General features: G+C 44.9%; 1 protein-coding gene across 6 annotated transcripts in view; it reads left to right on the top strand.

Moving 5' to 3' along the window:
• The window catches only part of TAOK3 (TAO kinase 3), a 153,864-nt gene that overhangs the window by 127,233 nt on the left and 13,808 nt on the right, over window positions 1-12,823 (top strand). For all 6 annotated transcript variants that reach the window (XM_090062348.1, XM_090062347.1, XM_090062351.1 and 3 more), the window contains one exon: window positions 2,320-2,454. In XM_090062348.1, coding sequence (XP_089918474.1) covers window positions 2,320-2,454 — 135 coding nt within the window. The remainder of the gene's footprint in view (window positions 1-2,319; window positions 2,455-12,823) is intronic.

Here is a 12,823-nt window from a genome sequence, read left to right as displayed (position 1 = left end):
AGTCTGCCAGAGGCCCTGGGGGCACGGACCCCTGGTGCCTCTGCTGGGCTGTGCCCAGTGGCAGGAGCCGCCCCCACACACTCCTGGATGACCAGATCTTCCCAGACACGGCTGGGCCGGGGCCACCCTGACGTGAGTCCCCGCTGCTGAGCTGAGTCGAGCCATGCCTACATGTGGCCAGCTTGCAGCAGGGCTCAAGGCACAGTGGCAGCAGCCTCCGTCCCCTCTGCTCCCGCAGAGATGGGAGGAAGCCCTCCTACGTCCTTCGAGGAGCCTCTCCAGGCTTCAATCCTCCCACCACCCGGCGAGGTTGGAGCCCCGCTTACTTTCCCCTGCTCCTGGTTGGGCTGCACCATCAGCCATTCACCCTGGGGGCCTCGATCTGGCCCCTGCCCCTTCCCTCCACCATAGATTGACCTGCTGGGGCTGGGGGTGGCAGATGTGCACGTACCCATCTGTCCCCCCAGCCCAGGATCTACCAAAAGAGGCTCTGGGATCTACCTGTAGATTGGGATCCCTGGGTTGGTGACCACTGTTTTAGAAGTAACTGACTGACATAACATCTTTCCCCTTGCCCGAACAGTTATCCAGGAACCATTGTGAGCTGTTCTGTCACAATCCTGGCCATTCCTCTCACCCTGCCAAAGGTCAGTGCAAGGTGCAGGGACACAAGGAACATGTATGCTGGCTTAAGGCCCCTTGTTAGTAGCATGCAATTCCTAAAGATTTTCTATCATTTCTCTTTCTGATGAAGATTATTTCACACAATAATTGTAGAAGTGCTTGAATCTGCATGGGACAGGGATAACCATGGTTATAAAGCAAAAGCTATTCTCCTTCCTTCAGGGTGAGAGAGAAAGTACCACCCTCTCGGCACTAGATCTTTTTTCTATGCAAGTTCCTGTCTCCATTGTAGCAATGGTGGAAATCGTAATGGAGAAGAGTGGGTGTTCTTAGCGGTATGTTTTGTGACCTTGCTAAAAACCCCAATGTAGAACACAAGCTGCTTAAAATAAAAATGTCTGTGGCGATGTGTAATGTCGCCTGTACCAAGTTGATCAAGAGATTTTTTTTTTTAAATTGGGGGAAGGGGGGTTGTTTGCTTCATTGTGTGAGCCATCATGTTTCACATGTTCAGACTCTACTCCACACCTGTAAGGACTGAGAATTTAACTTTTTTATGAAGAACTAAGTTCTCGTTATCTGTCCTGACTTGAAGAGCTGGAGCTTTAAGAAAAGTTGGCAGCTCCATACTTGGCACTGCTCCCCGCATTGAATCTGCACTGGTCAGAGCAACAGAAGTAGATTTTGCAAAAGCAAGTCCTGTGCAGGCTGTGCCTGGTAGTACCAAGCTGGGAGCAGACGGTTGGAAAATGTTTCGTCTTTTGGAAGTCACCTTTGGAGCCATTTATCATAACAAGTTCATAGGGATGGCCTTTTGCAGGCCCATCTGGTCAGGACAACAGGCATGGTCTTTTGCAGGCCCATCTGGTCAAGGCATATATTTTGTGTGACTGATCAAAGGTGGCAGCTTTTTGTTGCAGTGCTTAGTGTGCATGTGAAGGATGTGTACCGTCGCTGGTTCCAAATTCTTTGACAGTTAGCAAGAGTGAGGTTATAGAAAAAGCCAGTTGTGTTAAAGCCGTGAGCTGTTGCTTTAAATAAAAAAAAAAAAAAAATCCTTTGTGAGGCTGTGGAGAGAAAGTGCTAGAACTGTGTACGATCATGACTGGAAAGCAGGATCCCTGAGTGGTCACCGAACCTTCCCAGCACAAGACAGGGAAGCTGGTCTCAGCAAGCCTGCAGTGCTCTTGGGCAGAATGATCATTCACCGGAACAGATAGCAACTGCAAGCCAAATCATCAGATTAAGGAAGAGCAGCTCTTGAAAGGGAATGAGGCAAAATCTTGCTCTTGTGTTGAAAGGGAACAGCATCCTCCTTGCTAGACATGGAAATCACGTTTTTAAAGGGATTATTTGGTTGCAGCTCTTTAAGCAAACCTTTCTGAAGACTCTGGCTGCTCTGCATTGCTTTGTGCTTTTGGTTCTTCTTTTTTGCACATATGTAATTCTGGAGGTTTAAAAAAAAATCTGCCAGGGATTCAGAAGGCATCCCACTAGCGATCAGCTGACATTCCTAACTGAAGGCTGCAATGTGTTGCTTATTCATTTTGTACTGTGGGAGCTGCAGGGGCTAGCAGAGAGCTAAACTATGCATTTCAAACAGCAGTGCTTGTGCAGAAAGAGGGGTGAGAGAGAGGCAGCCGGCGAGGAAAGAGCACAGCTGGACTTTCTCCTTGTTTTTATCCATTTCTGCAGGATCATGTATTTATAAGGGATGAGGTGGGCCACAGGGATCGCAGGCCTGAGCTGCGGCCTACCCAGTCAGTGCAGAATCAGGCCCTCCACTACCGGAACCGAGAGCGCTTTGCCACAATCAAATCAGCATCTTTGGTAAGCAACACCCCCCCCAGCTCCCTTCTTTCTCTCTGCCTGGCTGGGAAGGGGTCAATTTTTTTCTCTTTCTCTCTCCTTCTTTTTTTGTTGGCATAGCAACTAGATTTTGCACAGAAAGAGATTTTTAGCTCTGTGCATGGAATGTGCAAAAAGCTTGGGGGGAGGGGGGTTCACCACACCCGGGGTTATTTCCAGCCTATATAAAATTAAGCATGTTTAAGGATGTAGTTCTTTACAATGTTTTTCCTGTATTGCATTGGTTGTCTCTTAATAGTATTCCACCTTAAAAAAATGTGTGTATTGATTTGCATGTGTATAAAATGTATGCATACATATTTCTTTAAAAAAAAAAAATGAATTCATAGGTTGATGGCATTTCATCATTGCAAAATCAGATCATTGCCTCCTCAGGCTGAATTACCCGCTATATGTCTCATTCATTTATTTCATTTCAAACTATTCACTGCATTTTATTTTTCCATTCAATCTCATGAAGCATTGCCTGGCTCCAATAAACGAGCGAGGGCTTACCACTGGGCTGTGGGTTTACAAAGAAGAGGGCGGAGGGGGGATGGGTAGGATCAGTCCAGATTTGTACTATTGCAAATGTGATTGCTATAGATGCCTTTGTAGTAGCAAAAGGGGTGTGTGCTGGAAGAGTTAGTTGTGTTGCCTCCTCCCCCCCCACCCCACGACATCTATTGCATGCACACAGCCTGAAATTAGTAACCACCTTCTCAGGAGGTATCTATAAGAAAGAACTGCTTCAGGAGTGGGGAAAATGTGCTGCTAAATTGAAAATAATTGCAATCTTAAATATTTCAGCACAACTGCTATTAGAGGTCACATGGGCAAGGGAGACTTGCAGAGTATCCACTGTTTGGCCATCGTATTTGCTGCCTATTATGACATCATCCTAGGCCAACCCAGAAATTACAACAGAGAACCCTCCCCCTTTTTGTTTTATTGTGCATCTGAATGATTCCCCTTACCACCATTTCCTCATTCCCCTTCACTGCTCCAGAGCTTTGAGGAGCACAGGAGAAGGAAGTGTGCGTAAGCAGAAGTAGTCTGTCGGTGGAGTAGAGAGGAGAAAGGCAGCGGATGGTAGCTTCACATTTTCTCTGCTGTTGCTGAAGCCCAGAATGAAGCAGTGGGTTTCACGCTACTGCCTGTACTCCATGTTGGCCTGTATCTGGGGCAGGGCATTTGAGTTTCTCTTCTCCCAGGTATATTTTCTGTAAAGCTCAATCTTTTTTTTTTTTTTTTCCCCCTGCACCCCAAATTTAAAGAGTGACCTAGACATGGGTGCAGTAGATGTTTTTATGCCAAGATTCCTGTCCCAGTAGAATCTCAGATTTCCTAAAAAAAAAAATCCCCCAAAAAACAAAAAAACAACCCTTTTCCACCTGCTCCTGTTATGGCTGTGCAGGTGTATGTGCTCACTTATGTGCACATGCATGTGCACACATGTGCACTGTCAACTCAGTAGTCTGTATTGAACAAATAAATAGTAATAGAATACCATTTCTTCAGCCAAGTTGACTGGAGGGAGGAAATGATGAGCAACTTGGGGGATGGAGTGAGAGACAGAGAGAGAAAGAAGTTACATCTTTGCCTGGCACCTTGCTGGTTTTTGCCCCCCAGTTGGCCACCCCATACTTGACCTTGTCTCCAACATCAGGAGCCATAATTCTTAGTCTTTAGGGGATATATTTGTTCATTGAGCTGCCTAAACAGCCAAGCTATCCTGGGATGGTGGAGAAACTCTTGGGCCCCTCTCTCAAACAACAGGGGGTGCTCAAACAGATATATGAATAGTGTTGTCCCTTTGGTTCCCTGAGCTGCTCTGCCCAGGGAAGTTGGTGACCCCACATCACTCTCGATCCTATGGCAGAGCCCTGTGGAGATGAGACTAGATCTACCTGGCTCACTAGGGTGCTGATTTGCTAGAGCTCCTCTGCTGAACTGACCAATGTACTATAGAGTTAAAGGGGTTACTAGTTTGGATAGAAAAGTGACTCTCCTGGGAACTTTTATTTACTTCTGTGTTGTCCATGGAGTATATTTCTGAGGCAAAGCCTAGTTGGGGCTGTAGGGAGAGAATAGCTGCAGTGGTAGAATATGGATATCCAAATGTCATCTGGGAGGAGGCTGTAACAATGATCATACCCATTGGTTACACCCACTTGATATTTTACACACATCAAACCTCTCTTCTTGGGCTAAGGATGGGATTTCTTTTCATCTATATGCTTCCTACCTTCTATTTCCATTGTGTGAAATAATGGATACACCTGCCCTTCATTAGCAATGGGATGGAATAGCAGGGAGCAGTACACAATAGCAGTTTATAAGAGAAGGTGGTATTGTTTCACCTTTGTCCTGATATAAAGAAAAAGACAAAAAACACTTCCCTATAAAAGTATCTCCTTAGGTTTGCCAAAGTAGTCCCATACTTGGGTAACTGTGATCTTCTAGGGCAGTGGTCTCCAAAGTGGGGTGCACGCAACCCAGGGAGTGTGCAAAACTATCCATTGGGGTGTGGGAAAAAAATATTAGAACTTCTATTTCTGTTTATATAAATATACATATATTGGGGGTGCATGCTCAAAATTTTTTTACTGATAGGGGTCAAAGTTTGGAGACCACTGTTCTAGAGACTGACATTTTATTCATTATACCCAGAATACTTTGGGGAGGGAGGGTGTTAATTTATGACGGTGACTTTTTGATTCTGTAACACAAAGGTGGCCAACCTGTGGCATGGGTACCCTCTGTGTGTTGCATGTGGCAGACTGGGGAGAGTGGAGGCAGCCCAGGGTGTATAGCAGGGGTGGACACTTATTTTAGCCAGAGGGCCACTTAGGGAGTCTTAGCTGTTGCATGCCGGGTCGGTGTTTCCCCACCTGCAACAGCTCACCAAAACTCCCTAAGTGGCCTCTGCATGTGTCTGGGTAGCTGGGATGGGGCCATGGGGCAGGGAGCAGCTTCCAGAAGCAGGACAGACAGGCGGGGCCAGGGCCAGAGCTGGGATTGGGATCATGGGGCAATGACAGCATGGAGCTGAGGCCCAGGGTAGAGTCATGATCCCCACAGACCCTGCGATTGGCACCGGTTCTGCTGGCAGGGACATGCAGGGAGCAAATCACAACACTGCCCTGGACCAGAGAGCAGCCAGGACCCACATGGGCAGGGTACACAGATAGGTGGATGGGATGGGGCCATAGACAGGCAGGGAGCTGCATCTGGGAACAGGAGGGGCTGGGGATTGCAGGGTGATGACAGTGCAGGGCCAGGGCTCAGGACAGGGCTACAATCCACTCCCCGCATGCCCTCGCCTAAAGAACTGGTGCCTGTCGCAGCGAAGTGCAGGCAACAGATTGCAGCTCTGCCCTGGGCCCCAGCCCTGTGCTGTTACCACCCTGCGATCCCAATCCCTGACCCTGTCTACTCCCCTCCCCCCCAAGCCCACTCCCAGATTCTGGTCCCCGTGCCCCATCCCAGCCCTCTGCCCACACAGATCCCTGCCTGTCTCCATAAAGAACCTATCTGCTCTGTCTGACACCCCCAGCGGTGGGTGTGGGGCAGATGGTCTGGGGGGCTGGGGCTGGGGCTGGCAGCGGCAGCAAGAAGGAGCCACTACTGGGGCTATCAAGAAACAGAGTCTGGCTGCCGTACTGCCCCAGCCTTGCTGCATACCAGGTGATAGCGGGACTGGCCACACTCGCCTGGGCCAGATGGGGCCAAGGCACCCACTGCGGCCTGGACAAAATGCCTTGGAAGGCTGAATCCAGCCTGTGAGCCATATTCTGCCCACCCCTAGCATGTAAGGTAGGGAGCAGAAAACAGAGCAGCAGGTTAGGTAGAAAGCAGATCAGGCAGGGGAAGGGGGTTGGAAAAGCACTTGGCGGGTAGGGGAGGGGCTTAATTTGTACTAGGCTTACCAAAGCAGGTTGGCCCCCACTTGAGTAACACATGTAATCCCATTTAGGAAATATATGGTACTACAGTTGTAATTACTACTATTTTGGAGGAGAAGGGATTAATCACATTCCTTGACAGCAGACTGTTAGGGCAGGTGTAAAGAATGAAGGGTCACTATTGCTGGAGAGGGGGAACCAAGGATCAGTTTGAACTGTACAGCATCCCTGGAACTGTTGGTTCAGAAAAAACACTTCTGTGGTCTTCTGGTTCCCTTAATTTTCATGTTACACCATACCTTTAATAGTGAGGTCTTCTCTGCCAGGATGCTAAAGTTCCCATGGCACTTCCTGCTGCCCTCTTAACTGCCCATCAGTGTATTTCTCTGAGTGCTGCCCAACAGTCCCAGCAAGATTGTCATTAGAGAGAGTAATGTTGAGTAAGCTGTAATATCCAATAGGATTGTGAAGGGTTATGGACCACATTTATGCTATGCAAGTTGCAGTAATCTTCCTGAATGAAAGACTCTGTGAAAATAAGTATTACTCTGCCTGCGAGATTCACTGAACAGTGTCTGCCGTAAAGATGAGCAGCACTAACTCAACTTAGAGGAGGGTCAGTTTCACGCTGTTTAATAGCCATCCTTGCTGGCTGAAGTCAGGAATGCAGTATCTGTGATCTCTGAGCCCTTCCTGGCTGAAAGTGGTTATCACTGCAGCACACACCTACGTCACAGTGTAGAGTTTCTAAAAGGATATGGTGAGTTGAAGTACACTCTACTTCCAAACATGAGTTAGACGTGGTTTGGGTTAGTTCCCCTGCTCATGAACCCCATGCTAAGTTTTGTGGTTTACAGTCACGCTTTGTAAATGATTTGAAATATTTTTTCTACCTTCTTGTGGTGTGAACACACCACACACTCAGTGAGGGAAGTGGAATGACTTTAAAGGTGAAACCGAGAAACGGGCTACCCAAAAAACACACAAGCTGTGAAAACATGTTGTTTTTTTTTCTCTGATGGCTTTCAGTGATGCATAGGTGTTACTTGTAACAATAGTAAGTACCAATATTCAAGCAAGTGTGATGAAGTCAGTGCTCCTCTGAAGGGGGATTTTAGTCATCTCCTGAAGCAGGGGCATTTGAGTGTGGTCATGGTCTGAGCCATGATTTAACAGCATGGGTCTCCTAAACAATCTTCTTTCTCATTGGTCATCATGCAGACCATTTCCCCATGTATTGTCCCTCTGGTAATGATAGTCCCACTTACAAAGAGCAGTAACATTGAGAAAGCGAGTATGCACAAACCTGGTCTCATGCAGTTTAGTAGCCAGCGTCCTGTACCCAGCCCCTTCTCCATAGATTATGAAGCATGTGCTTTGCAGTCCTGTAGTGGTCCTCATGCTACCATTGGAGAAGCTCTGTTCTGGAGCATGAAAAGCCAGTGGAGGTTGCCTGGACAGAATACAGGATAGTGCTGCTTGCTGATAAATAATGCCAGGCAGCAGGGAAGTGTCTGTCAAATCTGTATATGTAGAGATTGGACAGGCTTGGGTATTAACCATATATAAATTGTGTTTTAGACTTGACCCTTTTCTCGGATAACTTCATGAGCCTCCCTTGGTATTCACTTGCTCTTCACAGCTTTTTGAGCGTTGCTGCTGAAGAAGTGAGAAGGTGGCCTGAGCATTGTTGATTCCATGGCATTGTGTTTGGAATCGAGATGTTAACGAAGTAATTGTGTACTGTCACTCTGGGACTTCAGATTCCTGAAGGCAGTATTTGCAGGTGTGGTCACTAAAACAGTATCAGGCCAGTCAGCCCCTAAACTGTGGTATATTTGAATTGACACCGTCTCCCAGCTCTGCAAATCCTTGGCATTCTGTCCACATAGCTGCTGTTTCTCTTGACAGAATCGCCAAGCCAATAATAAGTCCAAGCCCTGAGCCAAAAAATATTCAGTTTGTTCCATCTTCTTTCACTGTCATCTCACAATCCTTTCTCTCATTGTGAGAGGTTGCCAGTGTTTTTCCAAGTCTTGGCAGCCAATTTGAAGTTTCTGGAAAAGGGTGTAGTAGGTTCTGTTTGCTTGTTAGCTGCTGTAGATGTAAGAGGTGGGCATGGCTCTCTGCACAAAAAGGATCTGGTGTCCGGGCTGAGCAGGTTGGAGGGAGGAACCCAAGGAACAAGAAGCAGGAAATGTCACATCTTGGTGAAAGGTTGTGTATTTTATGCAGATGTTTAGTTCTGTAGATGTCCTGACAGATGCTCTCTGTTTCTTTCAGCATAGAGCTTCAAAATCTTCTGGTATGTTATGATCTAAAGAGTCCTGAGATTTTTTTTGACAAGGGTCATTTGGGAAGTAATTTTGCAGTGAATTCAGTCATCTGCCCTATTTCATGATAATCTTTGGGATTGTGTTTAGGTACTTTAGTGCCTTCATCCAAAGGACATCAGACCGGTTCAGAATTTCATTGCAAATATCAGTCACTAAAACTCCCTCCAACTTCTCTGCAGTAATCCTTGACGCTTTTCCGTCATCATGGGTTCCATCACGAGGCCATGACATCTCATCAGAGTGCATGTCGGCACTAGCCCTCTGATATCAGTCTGTCCATATTCAATGCTTAACCCTCGTTTCATTCAATTTCATCCACTTGCTACTGCAAATTAACCAGGAAGTAGACACTTCCTTCAAATTTGGAGGAGGACAGCTTCATTCATCTGTCTGAATTAGAGATTACAGTGATTGGCTAATTCTGTAGCATTGATGTGCTGAATAGTTGCTTAATTCCACAAGAGGTCCATGGAGCCTACTGTTCTGTGTCTGTCCAGTGATCCGGGATGCAGATGTTCTTTTTGTTTTCCCTTTGGCTTCTTAGTGTCTCCTTGTCTTCTGCTGTGGCTGGAAGCATGTCAAGAGAAGAGTTATCCTCGGTAAATTCTGTCATAATGTTAGTATTTTTATTATCTAATGGTGTCTAATATCTCCACACTTAACATGGGATCTTTTAAAAATTTATTAAATGTCTTAGTCCATTTCCCAAAGACAAGAAAGACAAACTTAAGTAGATAGAGAATAATGAAGAGGCAAGGTTAAAAAATAAACAAAAATGAATACGGAATATAAAGAAAATGAGTATTCATTGTAATTTTAATTAGAAACTAAAGTAAGCAGAACAAAATGAAGGAAGGGAAAGAGATGGCAAAGGTGTGGAAGGGCACAGAGGGAAATGAGGTAGAAGAATTAGGAAGGGAAGAAAATGGGGAAAAGAAGAATCAGAGGGGCAAGTAGGACAACGTAGAGAATAAAAAAAATGGTCTCTTGTCCACAAAGCTCCATGTTCCTCTCCCTTAACTTTCTCTGTCACAATGTTGACCAAAAAACTGGAGTGAGATGACTGAAAGGATTGTTATATCCACTTATCTCAGCACTCTTACTGGGAAGATTGTGCTTTGACTATATGAAATTCAGGTTTTACCTTGTAGGTTAGTGCACAGTGCATCAACAATGGCCATAGGTCTTCAAGGAAGATTAAATCTAACAGGTTCCAATGCTGCTTCGTGATTCTCTTTATTAATATAACTCCATACCTCTACACTATGCTGTATGACTTGCTCAACAACATAAGATTTTGGGCTCAAACAGCTGAGGCTCTGGAGGTTCTGCAGTATAGTATGTTGCACAGAACATAACATGGAGGTTCTGCTGTTGACCATTTTTGCCTTGCATGGGATTTGTGTACTTCAGAATGACTTTTCAGAAATTTAGATGAAGCTCTTATTACTTTTGAAATTGATGCATCGTTTCTCGGATACCTTATGATGAGATATGAAATATGTTGGAAGATTTGTAACAATTTCCAGAGCACCTAATTCAAACCAGCTATAAAAAGGATCTTGTTTTAAATTGGATCCTAAAAATGTAGAGGGAAGAAGAACAAGAATGGATGGAAAATGACCCAGCTGGGAGCTAAAGAAGAAAGACGGTGATGTTTTTTAAAGTTTTAAAAAAATATATATATGTTAAGGAGATAATCTGATCTGGAACATAATGTAAATGTGAACCAAGTTACACATCTCTGTGGGATAAGCCAAAGAACGAAGAGCCTTGAATACAAATATGAAGTTAAAATGAAGCCCTTGTATTGCTGGTTATGTAACTGAGTCATGATATGATTTGGGAGTCTCCATGTAAGGAAAAGAAGTAAACCAAGCCAAAGCTCTGTAGTGAAGAAAATGAGGGTCAGCAGGCATGTGCTGATGAGATCAACTGCACCAAAAGCCAGTGCTCTCTCCTGTACTCTTGAGAGATGCAGCATCCTTCCCACCTCAAGCCACTTCAGTGAATGGACTTCTTTTTAAATAACTAGAACAGCATCAGAACAGAGGCCAGTATAAACAGAAGAAATGAAAGCTCAATTAATATTCAGTAACTTTGCAGCTGGAGAGTTCATTGCAACAATTTGGGTTGGAATGTGGAGAATCCCATCTTTTCACTCACTTCCTGTACTGCAGCAATTGTGGTGTTTGGGTTGGCAGCTTTCCAAATGGGATTCTCCGTGATCTTCTGTATTGTTCTCTTGCTCCTTCCCTCCCTTTCAAAAGCTTTGCACTAGTCTAGCTCATCCATATGAGTGACTCTGCTGTTGGGAACATCCAAGAAGAATTGTGTGTCAATGAAAGCGCTGCTTCTTTCAGCTCCAACTCCCCTCATCCCTGAGGAACCAGTCAAGATATTGTGAAGTACCTGGTGACCTATAAAAATGTAACATGTGAAGTTACTGTGGTGTTGTGCAAATTGTGCGTTTGTTGCTAAACTTGACTGAGAGTTGCAAGTTCTTACCAGTAAATACCAGCTATGCCTAGTATTCCTTGCTCTGATACTTGTTTAGGCATAGGCAGAAATGGTGTTAATGTGTGTTGTTACTTTCCTTCCTCCACCATTCTTACAATCGTGTGTGGGACTGATACTTAACCTGTATCGTCATCAGTCTTTGAAGGCTGTCACGTGTATTTGAAGGCTCCTGCTTGTCACATCACCATTCATGTTTGCTCCCTGCTCTTCTGGAGGAATATTACCAGTCAGAATGATACCCTGAAATCCTTTACAAATGACAGATACCTTCTCTGTTGCAGTTTTTCTTGGATGGGATATATATCTGTAACAGGTTGGCTTTAACAGCCACAAATTCTTCTGAATAATGAAGTCTGATGCAGTTGGTCTGGCTGAATGCATTCATTGGAATTAAATGTGCTTAATTTATTTTCTAAGGTAGTGGTGGTAGCCCAGTTTCTGCAACCTTGTCCATTATTCTTTTTCTGTAGTTAGTATGGGCCTGTGGCTGTACTTTTATTGGGGATGCATAATGATGTGTCAGTAACTGTCCTCAGTCCACTACTGACCTTTTACTAGTCTTTCTGTTGTTCCATCCAGACCTGCTCTTCATATGCCAGGAGGAAAAAAAAGTACCTTCCAGCTCTGGTAAATGGTCTAGGATGAATTGGAGCATACAACTGCCAGGGTTTCAGTCTGTGCCAGATATGCTGCTCCCAATGACCTCTCAGTTGTCTTGTTTTGTCTAATTCAGACACTTATATTGACTGAGATGGTTCCTAAATGATTGTTGCCTCTTGTCATCTAGTTGTCTTAGAATACCAGGTTTGCCTCTGCTTGCTGTTTAATAACAGGAGATAATGGTATATTTCTGTTAGAATCTGTGCCATCAAGCAAGGTGTGCCACCAAAGTGCACACCATCCAGTCTTACTTGGTTTTGAATGTTGTCTTAATGCATCCTAATAGTAGTGCTAGTGCTGTGGATTACACTTCTTTTCCTGTTTGTAGTATGGTAGACACTTGAACAGGGTGGGTAGGATCTACTGTGTGGCAGGAAAAGCTGTCACTGGGCATGGGAAGAAATGTGATTTCAGAATTCCTTAATCCCCCTCAAAGGTTTGAGCACCACTTTGTGCTCCAAGATGTGGATTTGAAGCTTGTACCTAGGGCTCCAGCCTCTGATCTTGTGCATCCTGCAAGCTATGGGTCTAACGTTGGACTTTAGAGAGCATTCTGGAAATTAAGTTATGTTTTTGGTAGGAAACCTGTGATCACTGTTACCAAGATGAAGATGACTTTGGTCTTTAACAGTGCTGTCCTTTAATTGGCATTTTCTCCTTAGGAATCCAGGCATAACTGAACTCTTATTTCTCCTTGTGCATACAATTAGAGCATGGAAATCAATGCAAAAACTATGACTTTGTTTCAGCTGAACAGTGTTTATAATCTGCTTAGACCTCATGATCCTCATTAATACTGATCAGTTACAGAATGGTGCCGCCTTAGCCAGAAGCATTTGGGTCCAGTAGTAGGACTGTTCCTTAAGCAGCATGGTGTACCTAGCAGCTCGGCTAATAAAGCAATTCTCACTCCCACATGTGTTGGTC

The sequence above is a fragment of the Crocodylus siamensis genome, chromosome 9 (genome assembly GCF_052110815.1).
Source record: "Crocodylus siamensis isolate JL-2025a chromosome 9, ASM5211081v1, whole genome shotgun sequence".
Taxonomy (NCBI): Eukaryota; Metazoa; Chordata; order Crocodylia; family Crocodylidae; genus Crocodylus; species Crocodylus siamensis.
This window is presented reverse-complemented; position numbering and strand designations above follow the sequence as displayed.